The sequence below is a fragment of the Etheostoma spectabile genome, chromosome 2, assembly GCF_008692095.1.
Source record: "Etheostoma spectabile isolate EspeVRDwgs_2016 chromosome 2, UIUC_Espe_1.0, whole genome shotgun sequence".
Classification (NCBI taxonomy): Eukaryota; Metazoa; Chordata; class Actinopteri; order Perciformes; family Percidae; genus Etheostoma; species Etheostoma spectabile.
This window is the reverse complement of record NC_045734.1, coordinates 5405933-5430630: the sequence shown is the minus strand read 5'-3', so window position 1 is coordinate 5430630 and position 24698 is coordinate 5405933. Positions and strand designations below refer to the sequence as shown.

At 42.2% G+C, this 24698-nt stretch overlaps 1 protein-coding gene and 1 long non-coding RNA gene across 5 annotated transcripts in view; one reads left to right on the top strand and one right to left on the bottom strand.

The window, feature by feature from the left end:
• The window catches only part of LOC116696654 (uncharacterized), a 9786-nt gene extending 8031 nt beyond the window's left edge, over positions 1 to 1755 (top strand). Inside the window, exons 2-3 of the long non-coding RNA XR_004333796.1 lie at positions 648 to 651; positions 1745 to 1755. This is a non-coding gene — a long non-coding RNA (uncharacterized LOC116696654). The remainder of the gene's footprint in view (positions 1 to 647; positions 652 to 1744) is intronic.
• sh3pxd2aa (SH3 and PX domains 2Aa) overlaps positions 1 to 24698 on the bottom strand; it is a 167093-nt gene that overhangs the window by 82219 nt on the left and 60176 nt on the right. For all 4 annotated transcript variants that reach the window (XM_032527006.1, XM_032527012.1, XM_032527019.1 and 1 more), the window contains exon 3: positions 2317 to 2392. In XM_032527006.1, the coding sequence (XP_032382897.1) occupies positions 2317 to 2392 (76 nt within the window). The remainder of the gene's footprint in view (positions 1 to 2316; positions 2393 to 24698) is intronic.

The following is a 24698-nucleotide window of genomic DNA, read 5'->3' as shown; positions in this document are numbered from 1 at the left end:
GACCCATTTTGGGTCCCGACCCTAAGTTTGGGAAACATTGGTTTAAAGAAATGCAAACAACCCAGAGCGTTTTTTTTCTCCTATCCAGGAATGTATCTGTGGAGGTGCCAGACCTTACTCTACAGCAGACCGGTGCATTGTACGGCCCGCGGGCCACATCCGGCCCCCACTGGCCCGCGTGAGGTCAATGGAAAGTTAGCAACCAAACGTAAATAGGTGTGCATCATGCATGGAATACAACTGCAATGCTTTTAATTTGAGCTAAAAAGCGGCCAGATGGCGGCTCGTTTAGAATACGATCTCGAATTTTGCAAAAATAGTTCACAGAAACGTGTTTCTGAAAACATTTTAAGTGAGAAATAAGCCATACAGTTGCTGAATCTGTCAGTTTAATTGATCAACCAAAGGTCAGTTTAATAGATTTTCGTCAGATTTTGAGAGGCGGCAAGCTGAGCCAACCACTCGTCATTTTCCGTAAGTGTTTTAACATGAATGTTCCTTTTGGGAAAATACTAACCAACAAAAGTAGGACCTACAACAGTAAGTGCACATTAGCAGTGTACTGATGGAAGTATGTGGAATGAGACACAACCCAACTTTGTGATCTCACACAAGATCGCCAAAACCAGTAATTTTCTGAAGGGGAGTTTTGTAAAGAGTGTTTGGTGGACTCTGCTGCGCTACACTGAACATGGTGACATAGGCTACCACACAGCTGTCAGGTGGCTCAGCTTGGGGTACTTAAAGGTGCTTAAAAGAGTATGGGACCTGAGCGCAGAGATTCAAGTATGAAAGGCAAAGACATCCCAGAGCTCTTAGATATAAACTGGATGGCTGATCTTGCATTTGCTGTTGATGTGACTGCACTAATGAATGAACTAAACACCAAACGGCAAGGCAAGGGCAATTTGCACAAGAAATGCAAAATGCCAACATCATGTTGTACTATGTCTGCTTCACTTTTTCATGTTCTGAGAAAAAAGTTTTAAAAAAAGAAGAAGCTAAATCCGTAGTTAGACAAACGTAATAGTAATAGCACTTTTAAAGATAATTGAATGCTGTTCTTTGAAAAATGGCAAGAAACTTGCACATTTTATTCAAAACTGCATTTGTGGATGTGACTAAATAGTGACATAATTGGGGGGACGGCCTCTGGCTCCCCCAGTAAGAGTGTTCCCATGTTGACTGAGTCCTACAGCGGAGGTGGTTTGAATCCGACCCGCAGGCCTTTGCCGTGTGGCTATGCCCATCTCTCTTGTCCTTTCAAGTCTATCACTTCAATAAAGGGAAAACCCCAAAAAATAGTGACATAATTGCATTTTGTACTATGTCTGCTTCACCTTTTTCATGTCCTAATTATAACATTTGTGCCCTGACCAGTCGCAGCTTATCAAAGACCTTACCATTTACTGCTTTTAATAAAGAGATACAATTAAAATTGAGCAGAATTGAGTTTAGCCTATTGGTCTGGCCCTCCACAACAGTTCCTGTTTTTCATGTGGCCCCTTGGGAAAATTAATTGCCCACCCCTGCTCTACAGCGCTGTGGCTATTGGTCTGGAAATGTGAGACTAGTGAGTGTGTGTCAGCGTGCGAGAAAGAGAGACTCAGAAGAGGAGGAGGGCTTAAGGGGAGATGCAGAGCATTTACAGTAGATGTGTTGGCCACAGGGCTTAAACAGAGCGATTGCTAAAATAAACTGCACTAAACAGGCTGGAGCATGTTACTCCCAAATTAGACAGAAGTCTGCATGACAAACATACCGGTGTAGACAGACACACTCACACACTCTCGCACACAAGACATTGGTATGATTAGCAGAATCACTGTAAGCCCTTCTTCCCCGGACACTGAACTGCCACAAACACCGTCATCGATCACTGCCACACTGTAGGTCGCCATGAACCTGAATGTCAGCCGATGGCTTACAGCAGGAGAGACACAGATGTGGCGTGACTCAAATCAATACTAGGATACACACACACAAACACACACACAGGATATTTAATCAATTTATCAAATGCATTTATAACCTTGGTTAGAAACACACCCAAAAAAATTCAAAAATGTCCTAAAAACAAAAACAAAAAAATGTCACAGACATACCGACAAGCAAACACAGCTAACATTTGAAAGTCACAGGGAGTGGCTTGTCAGCAGAAAGACTGTAACACACATACCTGTCCATACATACACACACATTCAGTAAAGGCAGGCATCAGTAACCAGCTCATATTGATGCCTCCTCAAGTGCCAGCCATACATTATTAATATGGGAGCCTGCTCAGATAACTGGAGCTTTGGAGCAGGCTATTACCTGGGAGAAATGGGATGATCCTCTTCTTTGGGTCTTTCTGCCCTCCCTCAATTGGGAACTTGTCAAGTATCTGCATCTAGGGAAACAAGAGGAGAAACAACTACTTTAATCATGTGTCAAAATATAGTTGTATGTAACATATACATGCTTTCTTTCCAAAAGTGAGATAATAAGATCAATTTCAAGCTCATTTCTAATGAGCTGGAGCAAGGTGAGAATTAGCTAAGCAGAGGCACAGCAGGAATATTCCTTTCAGCACTACATATTCATGTTTTTTTTATATTGTTTGTTTAATCCACATACAAAGGGAAATGTAAAACGACAATAAGTGATTTAACAAGGAGTTATCTTGGTGAACAATGGCCGAAAGCAACAACTTCCCTGGGTCTTGGCAACTAGCGGAGACGCTGCAAATAAACTGCTCATTGTCAAAAAATAATTCCAGCATGTAACCTTGGGAATTTTTACATTACTATTCGTGTACGGCCCGGTTAAACAAACAAGGTACAATCCCAGTTTCAATGCTATGTTAAGCTAATTGCCTCTCAGCTCATGCTCCATACATAACACACAGACATCAAAGTTGCATTAATCTAATCTAATCTAATTCTCGGCAAAAAAGCAATGTTTCCCAAAATTTTGAACTATTCATTTAACAAATGTGGAAATAGAAAATGAGTCATTGCGCTTTAAAAATCATGCAGGCTTTGGTTTGGAGGTATGTTCTGACAACAGTTCAACAGCTAGCTTAGTTAGCTTATTCCTTAGTTTAACAGTGGCTAGCTAGCCAGCTAAAAAGACACAACATGTAAATAAAGAGGTAAGGGAGGCCACTTCCCATCACCAGCTGAACGTGTTAGCGCCAAGCGCCAACAGTCCTACTGATACCAAGCCTCCTATTCAAAGAAATCTACCCCCTAGCATGTTGAAGTAACAGAATACCACTGAGCTTAGCAATTCAATTCCAAATTAATCCCTTACAAATACTTACTGAAATAATATTCCCTTTACTGTAACAGACTCATTTGCCCAACACTGCTTTGTACAGAACCAGGCTAGCTATTTCCCCTGTTAGTAGTCCTTTGCTAAGCTAGCTAGCAAAAGACTACTAACAGGGGAAATTGCTCACTCTTATTTTACTCTCAGAAAGAAAACAACATGCTTAGTATTCCTTTAATTTGATATTTAGTTCATGTCAGGTGTTTTTTATTTGGCAAGAAAGACTCATGTGGACATTCTTTACTCTTTTTTTTTTTTTTTTTTTTACTTGTAAACTTCAAATAACATCATATTGGGGGTGGCACCCATCATATTCAGTTAATCCCTCACATGAGCATATCACACATCTTTGAAAGATTAAAGCCTGCCAATGCATCTTTGGTCCGAAAGGACGCAGAGCAGCTGTGGCCCCGTGAGATGTGGGGCTCACAGGAGTCAAACAAGCTCTGATTTATTCCTAAAGCACAGCGACACAAACATGGTGGGAGGAGAAGTGCTGACACTGGAGCTGGAGGTGCAGGGCAGGCAGAAAGAAAGAGAGTGAGGGAGAATGGAGAGAAAGAGAGAAACAGAGAGAAGGTAGAGACAAAGCAGGGCAAGAGAGAGAGGTCAGGGGGGTGTAGATGAGTGTGTAAGCCCTATTGTGTTTACCCAGTTTCACCCTTCAAATAAATCATTCAAGAGAGGGATTAGGAGGAAAGTAAAAGCAAAGCAGACAAGAGATGCAGAGGGCTAGCAGACATACTGTACAGCAATGCAGCAATCTGTTTCCTAAAGTAATGCGTAGGGGGTGGGAGAAGGAAAGAGAAGAGAAGAGAAGAGAAGAGAAGAGAAGAGAAGAGAAGAGAAGAGAAGAGAAGAGAAGAGAAAAGAACCGAAGAGAAGAGAAGAGAAGAGAAGAGTGATTGTATCTGTATCTGATGGTGGAGGGCTGTAAAAGACATTGGGGAACTGAGGGAGCAAACAGTTGGTGGGGCTTCAAGTATCTAGTACACACAGAGAGCACCACACAACACACACACACACAAACACACAGTCGTCATCAGTCAAACTTTGTCTACACAGGTCACTATCCAGACCCCCCCCCCCCCCCCGAAACACAGTCGTCCTAGGAAGATTTTTGTCTTGCTGCCAGGTTCCAGCATCCATACCATAACTTCTGGTGCAGCCCCCTCCACCCATGCTGCCTGGGACAACAACAAAATATCCTGCTGAATGTACAACCCACTCTGAAAGACGCCGAGGGACGGATGGATGATGGAGCCAGCAACCAAACGTTTAGCAGAGCAGCAGGTGCTGAATTTGCAGCACAGATTCATAATGAGACTGCACTGCACCCTTTTTTTTCCGCTTTCTTAACAAAAGTGAACGATGAGGTGGAATGTGTGGTTGGAAAAAACACAAAGCCAAAGAGTGTGTGGATGTGTAAGCATGCGCGTGCGTTTATGTGTGTACAGGTGCAAGTACTGGAAAGGACAGAGACATCTCTAAGGTTTGACATGTCAGCTCCTGATCCTTGTCGTCTTCAATCAGCTGACTTTTATCAGCTATCTTTTATCTCCAGAGTTAACATGGTTAGCGAGTCCCCCCCCCTGTGTTTGACGTGTTCCAGGAGAAAAACCTAAACAGCCTACAGAAGACTAAAGAAGACAGACATCAACAGACTAAAGAAGACAGACATCAACATCCTAAAGACTTCTTTAGTCTTTTGATGTCTGTCTTCTTTAGTCTGTTGTTGTCTGTCTTCTTCAGTCTGTTGATGTCTGTCTTCTTAAGTATGTTGTTGTCTGTCTTCCTTTTATCTGTGGATGTCTGCTCTTTTCTTAGGATGTTGATGTCGGTCTTCCCTTAGTCTGTTGATGTCTGTCTTCTTTATCTGTTGATGTCGTCTTCTTTAGTCTGTTGATGTCTGTCTCTTTAGTCTGTTGTTGGTCTGTCTCTATCTGTTGATGTCTGTCTTTCTATATTTGATGTCTTTCTTCTAGTCTGTGGTGTCTGTCTGTCTTTAGAGTCTGTTGATGTCTGTCTTCTTTAGTATGTTGTTGTCTGTCTTCCTTAGTCTTTGTTCTGTCTTATTTAGTATGTGGTTGTCTGTCTCCTTAGTCTGTGGATGTCTGTCTTCTTTAAGATGTTGTTGTCTGTCTTCCTTAGTCTGTTGATGTCTGTCTTCTGTCTGTTGATGTCTGTCTTATTAGTCTGTTGATGTCTGTTCTTCTTTAGTCTTTTTGTCCGTTTCTTCAGCCTGTTGATTGCTCTGTTCTTAGTTGTTTTTGTCTGTCTTTCCTTAGTCTGTGGTGTCTGTCTTCTTTAGGATGTTGATTCTGTCTTCCTTAGTCTGTTGATGTCTGTCTTCTTTAGTCTGTTGATGTCTGTCTTCTTTAGTCTGTTGTGTCTGTCTTCTTTAGTCGTTTGTTGTCTGTCTTCTTCAGTCTGTTATGTCTGTCTTCTTAGTTGTTGATGTCTGTCTTCTTTGGTCTTGGATGTCTGACTCTTTTAGTCTGTTGATGTCTGTCTTCTTTAGTCTGTGATGTCTGTCTTCTTAGTCTGTTGTTGTCTGTCTTCTTCAGGCTGTTATGCGTCTCTAAGTATGTTCTGTCTTTCTTCTTTGTCGTGATGTCTGACTTTCTTTTTCTTTAGTCTGTTGATGTCTGTCTTCTTAGTATGTTGTTGTCTGTCTTCCTTAGATCTGTTGATGTCTGTCTTCTTTAGTAGTTTTGTCTGTCTTCCTTAGTCTGTGGTGTCTGTCTTCTTTAGGATGTTGATGTCTGTCTTCCTTAGTCTGTTGATGTCTGTCTTCTTTAGTATGTTGTTGTCGCTTCCTTATCTGTGGTGTCTGTCTTCTTATAGATGTTGATGTCTGTCTTCTTTAGGATGTGTATGTCTGTCTTCTTTAGTCTTTTGATGTCTGTCTTCTTTAGTCTTCTGTAGCTCGTTTAGGTTTTTCTCCTGGAACACGTCAAACACAGGGGGGGGGACTCGCTAACCATGTTAACTCTGGAGTAAAAGATACTGATAAAATCAGCTGATTGAAGCGACAAGGATCGGAGCTGACATGTCAAACCTAGAGATTCTCTGTCCTTCCAGTACTTGCACCTGTACACACATAAACGCACGCGCATGCTTACACACCCACACACTCTTTGGCTTGTGTTTTTTCCACCCACACATTCCACCTCATCGTTCACTTTGTTAAGAAAGCGAAAAAAAGGGTGCAGTGCAGTCTCATTATGAATCTGTGCTGCAAATTCAGCACCTGCTGCTCTGCTAACGTTGGTTGCTGGCTCCATCATCCATCCTTCCCTCGGCGTCTTTCAAGTGGTTGTACATTCAGCAGATATTTTGTTGTTGTCCCAGGCAGCATGGGTGGAGGGGCTGCACCAGAAGTTTGGTATGGATGCTGAACCTGGCAGCAAGACAAAACTTCCTAGGACGACTGTGTTTCGGGGGGGGTGGGGGGGGGTGGGGGGTGGGGGGGGGGGGGGGGGGCTGGATAGTGACCTGTAGACAAAAGTTTGACTGATGGACAGGACTGTGTTGTGTGTGTGTGTGTGTGTGTGTGTGTGGTCTCTCTGTGTGTACTAGATATCTTGAAGCCCCACCAAGCTGTTTGCTCCCTCAGTTCCCCAATGTCTTTTACAGCCCTCCCCCATCAGATACAGATACAATCACTCTTCTCTTCTCTTCTCTCTCTTCTCTTCGTTCTTTTCCCTCTTCTCTCTTCTCTTCTCTTTCTCTTTCTCTTCTCTCCTTCTCTCTCTTCTCTTCTCTTCTCTTCTCTTTCCTCTCCACCCCCCTACGCATTACTTTAGGAAACAGATTGCTGCATTGCTGTACAGTATGTCTGCTAGCCCTCTGCATCTCTTGTCTGCTTTGCTTTTTTACTTTCCTCCTAATCCCTCTCTTGATGATTTATTTGAAGGGTGAAACTGGGTAAACACAATGGGCTTACACACTCATCTACACCCCCCTGACCTCTCCTCTTGCCCTGCTTTGGTCTCTACCTTCTCTCTGTTTCTCTCTTTCCTCCATCTCACCCTCACTCTCTTTCTTTCCTGCCTGCCCTGCACCTCCAGCTCCAGTGTCAGCACTTTCCTCCCCACCATGTTTGTGTCGCTGTGCTTTAGGAATAAATCAGAGCTTGTTTGACTCCTGGGACCCCACATCTCACGGGGCCACAGCTGCTCTGCGTCCTTCGGACCAAAGATGCATTGGCAGGCTTTACTTTTCAAAGATGTGTGATGCTCATGTAGGGATTAACTGATTATGTGGTGCCACCCCCAATATGATGTTATTTGAAGTTTACAAGTAAAAAAAAAAAAAAAAGAGTAAAGAATGTCCACATGAGTCTTTCTTTTGCCAATAAAAACACACCTGACATGAACTAAATATCAAATTAAAGGAATACTAAGCATGTTGTTTTCTTTCTGAGAGTAAATAAGAGTGACAATTTCCCCTGTTAGTTTCTTTTGCTAGCTAGCTTAGCAAAGGACTACTACAGGGGAAATAGCTAGCCTGGTTCTGTACAAGCAGTGTTGGGCAATGGATCGTTACAGTAAGGGAATATTATTTCAGTAAGTATTTGTAAGGATTAATTTGGAATTGATTGCTAAGCTCAGTGGTATTCTGTTACTTCAACTTGCTAGGGGTAGATTTCTTTGAATAGAGGCTTGGTATCAGTAGGATGTTGCGCTTGGCGCTAACACGTTCGCTGGTGATGGGATTGGCCTCCCTTACCTCTTTATTTACATGTTGTTTTTTAGCTGCCTACTAGCCACTGTTAAACTAAGGAATAAGCTAACTAAGCTAGCTGTTGAACTGTTGTCAGAACATACCTCCAACCAAAGCCTGCATGATTTTAAAGCGATGACTCATTTCTATTTCCACATTGTATAAATGAATAGTTCAAATTTTTGGAAACATTGCTTTTTGCCGAGAATTAGATTAGATTAGATTAATGCAACTTTGATGTCTGTGTGTTATGTATGGAGCATGAGCTGAGAGGCAATTAGCTTACATAGCATTGAAACTGGGATTGTACCTTGTTTGTTTAACCGGGCCGTACACGAAGTAAGTAAAAAATCCCAAGGTTACATGCTGGAATTTTTTTTGACAATGAGCAGTTTATTTGCAGCGTCTCCGCTAGTTGCCACCCCCAGGAAGTTGTTCTTTCGCCCATTGTCACCAAGTAACTCCTTTAAATCACTTATTGTCGTTTTACATTTCCCTTTGTATGTGGTTAACAACATAAAAAAAAACATGAATTGTAGTGCTGAAGGAATATTCCTGCTGTGCCTCTGCTTAGTAATTCTCACCTTGCTCCAGCTCATTGAAATGAGCTTGAAATTGATCTTATTATCTCACTTTTGGAAAGAAAGCATGTATTGTTACATACACTATATTTTGACACATGATTAAAGTAGTTGTTTCTCCTCTTGTTTCCCTAGATGCAGATACTTGACAGTTCCCAATTGAGGGAGGGCAGAAACCCAAGAAGAGGATCATCCCATTTCTCCCAGTAATAGCCTGCTCCAAAGCTCCAGTTATCTAGCAGCTCCCATATTAAATTGTATGGCTGGCACTTGAGGAGCACATATGAGCTGGTTACTGATGCCTGCCTTACTGAATGTGTGTGTATGTATGACAGGTATTTGTGTTACAGTCTTTCTGCTGACAGCCACTCCCTGTGACTTTCAAATGTTCCTGTGTTTGCTTGTCGGTATGTCTGTGACTTTTTTTTTGTTTTTGTTTTTAGGACATTTTGAATTTTTTTGGGTGTGTTTCTAACCAAGGTTATAAATGCATTGATAAATTGATTAAATATCCTGTGTGTGTTTGTGTGTGTGTATCCTAGTATGTTTGAGTCCGCCACATCTGTGTCTCTCCTGCTGTAAGCCACGGCTGACATTCAGGTTCATGGCGACCTACAGTGTGGCAGTGATCGATGACGGTGTTTGTGGCAGTTCAGTGTCCGGGGAAGAAGGGCTTACAGTGATTCTGCTAATCATACCAATGTCTTGTGTGCGAGAGTGTGTGAGTGTGTCTGTCTACACCGGTATGTTTGTCATGCAGACTTCTGTCTATTTGGGATTAACATGCTCCACCTGTTTAGTGCAGTTTATTTTACAATCGCTCTGTTTAAGCCCTGTGGCCAACACATCTACTGTAAATGCTCTGCATCTCCCCTAGAGCCCTCCTTCTCTCTGAGTCTCTCTTTCTCGCACGCTGACACCACTCCCTAGTCTCACATTTCCAGACCATAGCCACAGCGCTGTAGACAGGGTGGGCAATTATTTTCCCAGGGGCCACATGAAAACAGGAACTGGTGTGAGGGCCACCAATAGGCTAAACTCAATTCTGCTCAATTTTAATTGTATCTCTTTATTAAACATGAATGGTAAGGTCTTGATAGCTGCGCTGGTCAGGGCACAAATGTTATAATTAGGCATGAAAAAGGTGAAGCAGACATAGTACAAAATGCAATTATGTCACTATTTTTTGGGGTTTTCCCTTTATTGAAGTGATACTTGAAAGGACAAAGAAGATGGCATAGCCACACGGCAAAGGCCTGCGGTCGGATTCAAACCACCTCCGCTGTAGGACTCATCAACATGGGAACACTCTTACTGGGGAGCCAGAGGCCTCCCCCCAATTATGTCACTATTTAGTCACATCCACAATGCAGTTTTGAATAAAATGTGCAATTTTCTTGCCATTTTTCAAAGAACAGCATTCAATTACTTTAAAAGTGCTATTTATTACGTTTGTCTATACGGTTTAGCTTCTTCTTTTTTTTAAAACTTTTTTCTCAGAACTGAAAAAGTAAGCAGACATAGTACAACATGATGTTGGCATTTTGCATTTCTTGTGCAATTGCCCTTGCCTTGCCGTTTGGTGTTTAGTTCATTCATTCTTGCATTCACACTCAACAGCAATGCAAGATCACCATCCAGTTTATATCTAAGAGCTCTGGGATGTCTTGGCCTTTCATACTTGAATCTCTGCGCTCAGCCATACTCTTTTAAGCACCTTTAGTACCCCACAGCTGGCCACCTGACAGCTGTGTGGTAGCCTATGTCACCATGTTCAGTGTAGCGCAGCAAGGTCCACCAAACTCTCTTTACAAAACTCCCCTTCAGAAAATTACTGGTTTTGGCGATCTTGTGTGAGATCACAAAGTTGGGGTGTGTCTCATTCCACATACTTCCATCAGTCACACTGCTATGTGCACTTACTGTTGTAGGTCCTACTCTTTTGTTGGTTATATTTCCCAAAGGAACATTCATGTTAAAACACTTCCGGAAATGACGAGTGGTTGCTAGCTTGCCGCCTCTCAAATCTGACAAATCTATTAACTGACCTTTGGTTATCATTAAACTGACAGATTCAGCAACTGTATGGCTTATTTCTCACTTAAATGTTTTCAAACACGTTTCTGTGAACTATTTTTGCAAAATTCGAGATCGTATTCTAAACGCCCGCCATCTGGCCGCTTTTTAGCTCAATTAAAAGCATTGCAGTTGTATCCATGCATGAGCACACCTATTACGTTTGGTTGCTAACTTTCCATTGACCTCACGCGGGCCAGGGGGCCGGATGTGGCCGCGGGCCGTACAATGCACCGGTCTGCTGAGAGTAAGGTCTGGCACCTCCACATATACATTCCTGGATAGGAGAAAAAAAACGCTCTGGGTTGTTGCTTTTCTTTAAACCAATGTTCCCAAACTTAGGGTCGGGACCCAAATGGTCGCGACCCGTTTTATTGGGTCGCCATTGGCGGAGAACAGACTAAATGCTCAGCAGGACCTCAGAATGGACTTTCAAAAACCGAACCTAGACTAGAACAGCTGGTTGATATCTTCAACCAGACACAACACATCATTAAATTCACAGCATTATTTAAAAAAATGTTGGTGTCGGTACTGAGGGATGATGGGGGATAAGAACATGAGTTGAGAAAGGGGTGAGACCAGAAAGGACAAATGAGACCTTTCTGTTTTTGTTTACTTTTATATGGAATAAATACACTACACTTCACATACATTTAAATTCATGGTTTTGTTCCGTAAATTTGGGTCCCGGAGAAAACCAAATTTCTCTTTGGGTCTTGAGCTGAAAGTTTGGGAACCACTGCTTTAACCAATTACAATGTCCTTGGCGGCGCTGACTCCGGACGCACCGACGGTGGCTCTGCAAAATAGTCTCGGGAAGGAACTTGTTTTGGTGGAAACATTTGCACCCTGCTAAAGATAAACATCAGAAACAATATTTTTTCAGGGTGAACTCGATCCAGACTATACAAACTCAACCAATTTGCAAACCAACCAAACATCCACCATTACATCTTGTCTATGAAGCACCAGGTGCATGCAACATTACTGACTGCTGCGTTGGTTAGGATAACTCCTCTGCACTTGCTGTAGGACAATGTAAAATTCAACTATCAGTGGTGGAAGAAGTACTCAGATCTTTTTCTTAAGTAAAGTAGCAATACCCCATGTAAAAATACTCTGTAAAAGTCATAGTCAAAGTAATATGTTACGCAAAATACTCTGCGTTTAACACATCAAGTTAAAGTAGAGGTAGGGTATTTTCGTTGTGGGGTGGTAAGGTGCCTTTTTTTGTGCATTTATGTACATAGTGAATTCAATTAAAAAAAGAAGAATAGTGCAAAAATTACTTTAAGTACCAAGTAGTTACTTGTTTTTACATATATATATATATTATTTTTTGTTTATTGAATCAGAATCTGCTCGGTACGTAACTAAGGTATCAAATACGTTTATGGAGTAAAAACAGTGGCCTATGAATGTGTAGTGGCGTAGAAGTATAAATCGCAGGAAATGAAAACTTAAGTGAAGTACAAGTACCCAAAATTGTACTTAAGTACATTACTTGAGTGAATGTCTCAGTTACATTCCACCACTGATCATCATCAGTAATACTCTCCCTGGCCTCACTTCATTCTATGTCTTCACTTAAAGCAAGCAGTGATAACATGAGGACCGCAATGCTAGGCACTGATACATATTGCTTGTAAGGATCGGGTCATTTAGGCAGACTTGTACTTGTCAAAAAGCCCCAATGCTAATTAAAACTGATATTATCATACTGCTGCTCAAGCACAGCTCCTTAAATAGAACATGAGCTGAAAATGAGCTGATCATCAGAAACACTCCCATCATCATGTTGCACTCGGAACAGAATGCAGTGCATGCATTTTGATTATAGGGGTAGGCCCGTTGGTGGTTGACTTTAATGTTCCCCCGGAGTGGGATTGAAGGAGGGCCTAAAATGCATTACCCATGTGTGTATAAATCCATTTGTTATTTTGAAAGCCATGTCGCAGACAGAGGTCATGGAATCCATAGGGGGACAGCTGGGGCCTTGAGTGTTGGACTGAGATTGCTTTGCCATGAAGGATCACCTCCATATATTACTGACATCTCCTGCTCGGCTAGGGTACTGCATGAGAGTCAACGCTGCTAAATCCCATTGCAGTAGGCTGCACAACATATATGTTTTTTATTATATCATAGCACTTTTAAATGTAAATAAAACTTTGTATCTTTGGTGGTGCTGTTGTAAACATCCATTTGTTCAATAAAAGAATGCTGGAAATGATTTCCTTTCATATATTTGAATTTAACAGCAATTTGTTGTATTTTAGCCGAATACTGAAATCAGCAGAAAGGCAGAACTGAGTACATGTGGCTGTTTAATTGTCGCACAAGATATTATTATTCGCAACGTTTTCGCACATGACGTTTTTCCTCATATTGCGCAGCCATACCTTCCAGCTGTTTTATTTATCATCACACTTTTCCTCTGTTTCACCTCCTCCCACAAGTTCATGTTTTTTTCCTTTCTCCTTTTCCTCCCCTCCAGGCAAAATCCTGTCCGGAGAGTCATGTGCGAGATGTGGCCATGAGCGCTGCGTTTAATCGACGACTACTGCGGGTAAAGAGGCCTATCTGTAAACATCCTTCAGTCTCCATCTGACTGCGGAATGCCCCCAGCCGGTGGGGGTCACGGTCACGGCCCTAGCGTCCTTTCACATCCTTTAAAACATGCCACGTGGGACAATTGTGTGACAGGGAAAAGTTTCCTGGCAGTGAAGCCTGCGCATCAGAGCTCTCTGAGAAAGTCTGAAGAGTCTGTATGTGGTCCGAACACAGTTTTCTGAGGCTATGAAGGACTCGCCCCTGTGGGGAAATGTTATAGGCAAACTTTGAGCTCATCCATTATTTCAAAGTCACCCTCACTACGAGCATATCCCCCGTAGACTAAGTAAAGAAAGTTCCCGTCCAAATGCCTTCCCAAAGGAAAAAATAAACCTTGAAAGCATCATTCTCTTGTTCAAGGCGATTTGCCTTATCACACTCCTGTTCCCTCTCTTATTAGTTTTTTTTAATTATGCCGGATTCAATCCTTCCTCCGTCATGCCCTCCCCACTTCCTTCCTTCCTCAAGGCACAAGCCACACTAGCGTAGGAAGAGTGAGCATAAAATCCATGAACTCTTGTGTTTTTCCTACACACACAATTAGGGAGCAGTGTCGTTGGCCTGCATTAGGAAAGGCTAGCCCATATCAGCTGGTAATGGACCAAAAGAAGTTTAAAAAACCAAACCCAGTGTACACATCAGCATGAACCTGATCTTTAGCTCAGCACAGGCAGAAAGCTCCTCGTTGGCCAAATAACCGAAGAGCCCTAATGTTTACAGTTCTATAGCCGGGCCTGTTTCTTTGCCCAGTACTGAAGTGTGTCCGCACTGTTTACTCTCCTGCATCCTGTTATGGGCAACAACACAGAGGAGAGTAATTCTCAGTGTTCTCAAAGTCTGCTCTCTGGAGATTGCAGCTTGCTGAGTCCAGCCAGCTGTGGGCGCACCGGTGAGATAGGGCCTATTCAATCCAACACACAAGGCTTTTTCAATAATATAGGATCAGATGATGAAAATGTGAAGTTAGCCTGTGCCCATTTAAATCAAAAGCCTACGCTGTACATATGTCGTCGCCTATATTCACCGGTCCAGCCACCTAATGTACATTAACTATTCCTTTGGTTGACGCTTGCTAGGTCATTAACTATGATGGTTAGTCAGACATAGATCGTCTTTTGGACTGCAGTTGGCTTTGTCGATGAACATAACAGTGGGGGAAAGATGGTTTTATTTGCCTTGGACTGACGGGTAACCAATTACTCCTGCGCACCGAGACACAATTATTTTACAAAAAAGCCCCAGTCTATATGATTCTCCTTAATAATATTGAGGTGTATCATAACTGGATTGTTATACAATTCTCCCAGAAAACCACACCATGAATATAAAGTAATGAAAGATCTTTAAAGCTGCAGTAGTTGATGTTTTTTGTTTACAGCTTGGGCTCTTGGGGCAGTTTAGCTGTACACACACCCAAACCGCAAAGATTAATCGATTAACCGATTAGTTGTCAACCATTAATGACATCCGCCTATTTGATATTTGATTATCATATTGATTGACTTTTTTGAGTCATTTGTTATGGAAAAAAGTAAATATTTTCTGATGCTACCTTGTAAATGTGTATACTTTCTTCTAGTTTTCCTCTCCTCTGTGACAGTTAACTGAAATCTTTGATTTGTGGCACAAAGAAGACATTCGAGGACGTCCTCTTGGGCTTTGGGAAGCACTGATCCACACTTTTTTTTCACAATTTTCTGACATTTTATAGACCAAACAACAAATGCATTAGTGAGAAAATAATTGACGGATTAATCAACAATGAAAATAATAGTTGCAGCCCTTAAACATTATTGACATTTTAACACCTTAAACGTTGTTGTGCTTGCAAACAGTTGGCTATTCAGCAGACACAGAGCAATGGTACCATCATTGGAGTCATTTTCTGGCTACCTGATTAATGTAAATCTGTATTACTATCCTCATAGCCTGTTTGGACTCCAGCATTTTTCATTTTAATGCGTTTTGAAACAAAAACGATGCTTCTGCAACACAACATTTAGCTCTGTAGTGGAACTAATCTCCATCCATATTAACCAGTCGGTAATGCATATGACGTGACCATTTGCATACACTGGGCATGTGCTGTAGGTGAAATGAGAACATTATTTCACGTTTATTTGTGGTTGAAAATCATGGATGTATAAAATCTTTGCAGAAAGAACAACAATGGGAAATATAAGGCCAGGGATTTATTAGCTTGGAGTGACATTGAGGTTAAACTGTTAATGAAAGGTATGTGAGCCTACCTAACGATAAGACTGACTGATTGTGCATCATCGCTTTCCAAGGTCTTCCTTGTGCCCCCCGACTACAAAGCAACCCAGAGTTTTCAAACCAAACAGGGGCGGCAGTGTTTCAAAATGTCTCCATATAAGGGGTTAGGAAATGCTGGAGTATGTGGACTTAAGGCATAAAAGTAGCAAAATATATTTGTTTTTTAAATGAAAAGTAGTGTGGATGTATCCTTTGCTGCATTTTGCTGGGCAGGTAGAATACAGTGGTTATTGGAACTTTCTCTCTCGAACGTGTCTCTGCATCTAGAAACGAGGCTGTTTAGAAATGCTTTTCAAAAAAATGTCATGAATTAGGCTTTCGTAAAGTTAAAGGGTGACTGCAGAGTTTGAGTGATGATTCTCTACACTAATACACACAGCATTGGATATCTTGTTAATATCAAAAGCATTGAGCTTTTAGATGCTTGAAAATATAACAAGTAAGAGCTGGACTAATCAATCTACTGTAGGCTGCCGTCTCTTTACCCCACATTCTCTCTCTCTGTCTCTCCTCTTCAGGCGCTGGTGCGACCCCCCCCTCAGATCTCTCAGTGAGGAAGTGCTGCGCTTCTTTGAGACAAAAGCCGAGGACGCCAACCCCCCAGTGGGGTGAGTGTCACATACTGTACTTTGCATACACAAAGAAGTGCCCACAAACACTACTGTATTTATCATAAACTGTTAAAAAGGTTGGCAGTTTCTTTGGCAATTTGGGTGCCCCAAGCCAAATCAAACCATAGTTTCATCCATCCTCCCTTCATCTTCAGCCGCTTATCCGGTATCGGGTCTTACTTCAATGATATTTTAATTCAGCATGTACCAGGTGTGTACAATATCTCCTGACCCATATATTAGCAAACACACACCATAATGCACAGGTTTACAAGTGAGAGACCCCACAGTTTACTTGTTTACCTTACCTATAACCTGGATTAGTCTGTACACACACACATATACAGTATGAATGCACCCACCGATGAACATCAACAATCGCTCCCCACTGTTGATTTATAATGTTGCTCACCTTAAGCTCAGATGTGAATACACCCTAGCACATATACTAAACACCTGGTTTAGGTTATAAGTTTTAGCATCTTTTGCATGTTATTGTTTTCACACACTGCCCCAAAAATACAACAGGATTGTACAGTGGCTAAGCTCATTACCTCCTGTCTGTTTCCCGTTTCTAGTCTATTCCCAAATCAGCTCTTTTTTTTTCTGAGTTGTTAAACCCTTCAAGGCCAGGCAGAAGGGGGGTGAGGTGACGGAGAGAGAGATTTGATGGATGTGAGAGTGGGAGGAGAGAATGACTTGTTTCATAACAGGAGATAGCCCACTTTGGGTAATTTTAATTAGAGAACACACTCTCCTCTCCAAACCCAAATGCCAGTATCGCACTATTCATTGTAATGTGTTCGTGGATGCACCAAGACAGTGGCACCTGAGGCCTCTGCAAGTACTCTTGTTAGACCCGGCTATGTCTTTTTAGTATTTTAATTACTTTCTCAGTATTTCCCTGCCTGGTTCATCTGCTGTCAATTGAGTTTTGTCCTCCACCTTCTCTCTTGACGAGAGGATAGGGTACTGTATCTCTTCCTCTGGTCCTCCTACTCTATTCTTTCTATCTACCTGGCCTCATACTTCTTTCATTTTAATTGATGCGACAGCCAAGGTTACAAACGCCGACGCAATCATCTTTTGATCAAAAGCTTTCGTTTCCTCACTGACTTGTTCCTTGATCCATTCCTATGCTTTTTTTTCTTTCTCCCCATGGAGCATCATTCTCTCTCCTCTTTCTCCCACTCCTTTCTTTGTCTTTATGTACCAGTGTGTTTTGGTACTGTACATAAAAAAACATTGACCTTGTGTCAGGAATTGTGGGAGAATGGGCCATATTTATATACTATCACACATATCTGTTGGCCCCAATCGGTGAATCACAGATATTATTGTCATCAACTGGAATTAAACAAGTTACGTATCATACAAGTTTACAATGGAGAAGGGAATTCAAGTATTCCATCAAAGAAGTTTACCACATCGTCTACAGGGGCCATGATTATGATAAGAGACACAGCCACATGACGAATGAAAAATATTAATGTGCCCTTAAAGGAAAATTCCGATCAATTGCAATATGTATCCTGTTGTTTGTAAATTTGGAGTGCTGTCAGTAGAAAAAAATGAAAACAATCGATGCTGTTATCCTCCTTAGCGTAGCATGTCAACAGGCTTGAACAGGCCAAGTTTTAAACTTGTTTTTAAATTCAAATTTCATTACCACGTGCTAGTCATGTGCATTTATTCTTTCAGTGACCACCAGTGAATTTACTGAATAGATGTGACAAAAAGGCGCCTAAAAGTTTGTTAATTCAGCCACGCTGTTTTCCGGTGAATCCACACTAGTCAAACACCTCCTTTCTTCAAATTGACAGCAGTCCAATTCGCTGGGCTCACCGGAAGGAATAACTGCACATGTAGGCCCTTGTAATGACGTTTTGACGGTTTAGAGCTAAAAACATGTAAAAAACGTGCCCTGTTAAGCCTGTTGGGTGCAAAATCTGGCAGGAGGTGTTAGACACCACCGATTGTTTTCATTTTGTTTTCTACTGACAGCACTCCACATTTCCAAACAACAGAGCTACTTATTGAATTGACTGGATTCTCCTTTAAGAGTATGTAGAGAGGAACAAAAGAGGTCCAAGGATTGACCCATGAGGAACTCCACAGGTCAGAGGAGCACTATCAGATACTTGCAATTTGAAATATGCTACAAAGTTGGGTCATGTCACGTTGAATGCAAATATCCACAACTCTGGCAATCAGCACTGATTGAGTTTTCACAGCGAACATTAGCCAACTAACATAGACCAAAGACCATCAACCTTAACTGAAGCTGGCCCTAATAGGAAGTCAATCATTTTATTTTGTCAATTCATTATATAAGACACACTCCAGTGATGGATTAATGTGTATGATTGTGAGGTGTTGAATCCCAGGTCTTTGAGCTTTGTGACGAGCCTGGAGGGAATTAATTGTTAACGCTGATCCGTAAATGAACAGCATCTCATCTAGGTTTTTTTCTTTCCCACGTGAGAAAGGTGGTGTGGGAATGGTTTTTTAGGTCTTCTTCCGTTGACCGGTTGGACACGGCAATGGTAATGAGTCCCCTCTGCTGGCAGTGAGGAGCAGATGTAATCCTTAGTTGTCACACCACACCAGAGGTGGGTGCCACTGGGCTGCAGTCTTCAGCCAGGCGGCTTGTTTCTTTTTTCTTGGCACAGGAAGATAGTGGGACAGGATGAATATTATAGTGAGCACTGGCATGATTTAGTCAATACATATTTTAAGACTTGACCACTAATACAGTCAGTAAAAAAAACAAAAAAAACATATCTCAAGAGAAACAGTCCAGAATTGGGACAAATGTTCCAAAAAAAAATAGACACACCCACGCTGAATGAAGCTACAGGGTATGATGTATACTTATATTGCTTAAAATAGCTTTAAAATGTCTACCATTCTACTCATATAGAAAACAGCTGTTACAATGACCTCTAGAAACGTTTCAGAGATTACAAAGGTTAATGCTTTGCATTTCTTCCACACTGCAGTATTCTAGCTGCTGTTTACTTTTTAAATATATGCCACGCTGCCAAGTGCAATATCTCGCAATATCTGAAACTTAAAGTATGTTTTATCTCTGTGCCGGCTTTACCTATAACCCTGCGTAGGAAGCATGTTAGATGACATCAACTCTCATCCACTTTAAACCACTTTCCTAAAGCTTTGGAAAACTGCTAAGTGTAACTGGTCCACCTGTGGTGGTTTAAGTATTCTTATCTTGTTGACTCTTTACCTTTCTGATATTAATCTCCATGAGAATGAATGGACTTACAAATTGCAGAAATACAATCAAGTCCACTCTAGACTGATTGTATTCCTGCAATTTGTAACAAATAATGAATATTGAAAACCACTAGAAAAGTGGTTGCTCCTTCAGTTGCACTCACAAAAACTTTTCCTAGACTCTTAAGTGCCCATATTATGCATCATTTTCAGGTTCTAATTGTATTTAGAGGTTGTAACCAGAATGGTTTACTTGTTTCATTTTCAAAAATCCACCATATTTGTCTTGTACTGCACATTGCTGCAGATCCTCTTCACCCTGTGTTTTAGGTCTCTGTTTTCCTACAGAGTGAACATCTCACTTCTTACTATCTTTGTTGGGGTCGCCATGCTCAGTAGCTAGGTAAGAAGTTAGAACACATCAGGTAGATAACTCTTTCTCCAACTTTGGTCAGTACAAGGCAGGATTAGCTGGGAACTTCTTCTACACGAGGCACACTTGTGGAATAACCTGCAGAAGGGACATGGAAGTAGTTCTTTGGAGATTATGGTCAACTAGTATGGGTTGTAGCGTTTTTGCCATTGCCAACGAGCTACTGCTAGTCCTGCATGCTACGGTCAGCCACCCACTTGTCTCGACTAGTGACGTAAAAAGCGTGCAGATTTTGAACCAGCTCACCCCAGCGACTGAAGGCAGAGGACATTCAGAAACCTGTATCTCACTTAAAAGATCACATGTAGAGGTTTTTTCCAAGTTTGTATACGTGTAGAAGCACCAGAGACAGAAAACACCCAAATCCCGAAAAGGGGATTTTGTCATTATATCGGCACTTAAAATAAAGTCATGATGTTGGGTGATGCGGGAGAATCCTGGGTGTATTACTATTGGATCTCACTGCAGCTTTTGACACGGACCGCAGTATCCTAATCACACCTAGGCAGTAGTGGTGTACCTCCTACATACATACTTTCTGATGGAGTTTCTCACTCGCTGCTGTGTACACCTCAGCCTGGAAGTGCTGTACTCCAGCAGTTTTGGATCAAATGAAGCCAGAACCTCTTCTGGCATCTCTGTATCCCTGCAGGCCTTCACTCTGTTTACTAAAAATAAGAAATACTCAGTGGGGTGACCTGCCCGCTCTCTGTTTAAAAAGAAAAGACTGCTCCGTGTATGGTTAGTAAGACGTATGATCCAGGGGACTTGACTTGCGCCGGGGCTAAATTTGATGTTTCCTTCCATTCCCTACCCATAACACATCTGCTAAATGAAATGAATCATAGTGGAGTGTATGAATGAGATTGGTCATTGATTTAAGCAGTGTGATTGGAGTGTGTGTCAGATGGTGGTGGTTTATTCAGGTCTGTGGGCAAGTACACATGTGTCCTGAGTGCTGTGGAGAAAGAAAAGGCGATTAGAAACCTGAGAAAGAGTCCTCGAAGAAAAAATTAATCCTCATGGTTTGTTTAAGTGTGTTGTCCTGTCATCTCACTATTATATCCAAACAATCTGTGTGAAAACTAGCCTGGAATCTAGACCCACCCTATCGTCACAAATGTAATTTGTTGGCTTGCGAGCTGGAAAAAACAAATCTGGTCAGCCAATCACACGTGTATCAGTCGGTGGGCGAGCTTAACTAAGGACGGCATAGTTGCGACGTTCCCTGCTACTTGAAAATAAAGAGATGGCTGCTGTTGTTGGCGAACAGCGGCCTTTTGAACTCGGTTTTGGCCGCTACTGGAAGACTTGGAGTTAAGCATTGAGTCATGTCTTAAAGGAATGTTGTTCGGAGTTTTGCCGACCGGATACCGGCAAAAGTTTAATCTATTACCAGTGTTGCTCTGGTTGGCTATTGCGGCAGAGAGAATTTGAAAGACAGAGCTTTATCCCGCCCCTCAGATTGAGCCCTGTAAATAGTGATTCCCACGCCCATCATCCTTGTTCTTTCTACGGTCCGATGGCCATTGTTGTCCCTAATTGAGGGACCTTAGTCCTCGTTGTCCCTAAAGACATGGATTTATAATCAGATCAAGGGCAGCAACAGCTGATACAACATTATACATTGCGTTATTGTTGACTACTGGCTGACAATCATCCTGATTGCCACATGTCTTCATGATAGGTGTCATGTCATAATAATGACGGTGTCGGTCGTCTTGCACACCCCTTCAAATAAAAGTGTTACTAATATAAGAGTTTGCAAAGTGCAAATACTCTTTTTTTCCCGATTACATGTTTTTTGTGATCATTAGGAGCCAAAATCCTAATCACATTTTGCCCAGCCCTGCTTGTATTGTGGCTCCTAAACTTTATATCTTTCTCCCCTTTGTTCCTAAGATCGACACACTGTAGACAACTATAATCACCCTTTAAAGGTCCCATGACATGGTGCTCTTTGGATGTTTTTAATATAGGCCTTAGTGGTCCCATATACATATCTGAAGTCTCTTTCCCCAAAATTCCGCTTGGTGCAAAATTACACGCCACTAGAGCCAGTCCCAGCTTTCCCTTATATGTCCATTTCTTGAGTCTGTAGCTTTGTGAGGGAGAGGGAGGGGGCAAGGTGGAGCTGGGGGTGTACATCCTTGACCAACTGCCACGTCTGCTTTGAAAACCATGATGTCTCTTTTCTCATGGTGGGCGGCGCACCGCAGAGAAAGGGGAGGTAACCTTTCTTCTTATGACCCATAAGGGCAAATTTCCAATCGGCCCATCTGAGCTTTCATTTTTTCAAAGGCAAGCAGGATACCCAGGGCTCGGTTTACACCTACTCACATTTCTAGAGCCACTGGGGCCATAGGCAGGGTGGAGGAACGCATGTTCACGTTGAAAAACCTCAAAAGTGACATTTCATTGCCATGGGACCTTAAACTCCTTCCTCTTTCCTTACTTTTCCCCCTTCTCTCGCCAAACTAGTACTTTCTCCATCACTCCTCCTGCCATTGTCCCAAATTGTCATACAGCATCATTTCCCTCTCTCCTCCCCTCCCGTCTCACCCCTGTGTCTTTCTCCTCCAGTCATGTTTGTTCGTTCCACTCCATCTGCAGCGCGCAGGATCAGGAGGCAGACTCACTCAGCCATATGGATAAGCTGCCCCATTCCCCTCCCTATTAGAATCAATAGCACTCACTGAGGCCAACACGGACAGTGGCTGCGCAGCACCGCCTTAGATGGGGTAAACCCTTTAAGGTGTGTCATGTGTTGAGAGGTGGTACAGCCACGTGTGTGGCCTATGGTTTTGTGTACATGTATGTGCTCTCATGGTGTGAGCATTTATCAATCCGTCTGAAATGGAGCGGTTGTAGTGTATACTTCATGCAATGATATTCACAAATGTTTGTGTTACATCCCAAAGAGATACAGCGCCTGGAGAATAGCGTTTTATTCCAGACTAAATTGGCTCTGCTGTCTTGTTGTGTGCACCCGCCTTGTTTTTGTCAGGTTATTTCTGTGCTTCTCCCGTCTTTGTGTTCTACAGTCTCGCTGCTCTATTTGTCCTCTTCGCCCATCATCTTACATGGATGCACCATTCACCCCACCCACCCAATGCGAGGTTGTGACCATCTTGTGGCTCCTCTTCTCTCGTCGCACGCTTACTAAGGGTGTTGTCAAGGTGGGGTTTTGCTTGCTACAGTAATAGCTTTGGAGGGCGGACTGGTACACGAGTGATAATAAGCGGGCCAGGACAGCTGTAGCTACCAGGTGATGAATATTCCACTTCATCACTTCCTGGAAAGAGAAAGGGATGAAGCGGATTGGGGGTCGGAAACAGCAGGTGAGAGCTGTTTTTATTCCTTGCTTTGGTGTTTTCTTTCTTGACAGGATCAAACTGTGACAATCCTATTTCTTTAATAACCTGTCTCCATAAATCTCATCAAATGAGTAGCCTCGCCATAGCCAAGACCTGTCCTCTCCTCCCGTGTAAGAATTGATTTTCTGACTAGATCTAATTAGTAAAAAAAAGGGCCTCGTGCCTCACAGTTGTAGCACAAGGAATCAATCCCATAATCAATCTCGAAAGCACACCGACCCTGAGCAACACTCCCCACATTCACCACCTGTTTTCCTCCTCCCCCCTCGGCGTTTTTGAGGACACCGACCCTGCAAAGAACGGGCAAAGTACTGCCGTCTCATTGGGAACCAGACTCCAATCTGATGTCACTGCTTGTGCAATCAGTGCTCTTCTGTAAGCCGAGCGTCCTTGATGTTTACTGCCATTTTTTGAATGGACCTTTAGCTTGATCTCTGTTTTTTTTTTTGTCTGCTTTTTAAAAATGTCCGCAGCAGACATAAGTAGATCTCTCTCCAACTTACCTCAATTCCCTAGACCTTACTCCTGCTAGTTTAAAAAAAATAAGTTTGGAGACAACCACCTACTTAATCAGTAAATCTCTTTTCTCGGTTGTGTGTTTTGTAGCGGTCCCCCTAAACTCTCGTCTTACTCCGTCTCAACGCCGATGCTCGTTAAGACCAATATTATTTCTCCAGGTTGGAGACTGGGCCCTGTTTGGGTTAGCTCCATTGTTTTCCCTTACTTAGGTAACAGATACGTCGTTTTTATGGTACAACACCTTTGGTACTACCGTAGAAGTTTGGTACCATGTCTAGGGTATTTATTATTGGGATAATTTACAGAGATCCACATTTGGTTTCATTACGCCTGTAATCAAATTTAATAGCATATACATAATCGGTGAATAACATTGCATGGCAGGAGTGATCTCGTAATTTTACAGACCCACTTTGTGTATCAGATTTGCTACTGCGTCTTCATTCCGGACAAACGCGGGATGGGGGGTGAATACACCTTGGTACATATAGCTTCCAACGTCCTCTGTATTCAGCCGATGCCCCCAACACATGAACAAACTCAGATAACTTGCTTGGCTGGCGGGAGCTGTGGCATTTATTCTCTCTGCACCAACATTTCCCTGTATTTTTTCTCCGGGTTCACTGCTACCTTATTTGTCCTGCACAACCTGTCCCTGTCCGACCAACCTGTCCACATTGCCACACACATGAGCTCTGCACCTCCTCTGCTTAAGTTTTGTCCTTAGAATTGTGCTTGCCAATTTGTGCTTTTGAATGTATTGTTTAAAGAAAATAATGAAGATGTCTATTACCGATATGTTGCTACTCTAAAACCTTTAATTTTTTGCAAGTTAGACAGTGTTTAGCGGTGTTTCTCTTCCCAACTTTTAACCTCTTGTCCCCTCTGAACGTCTTTAAAGAATCACACCTCATATACCATTTTGGGA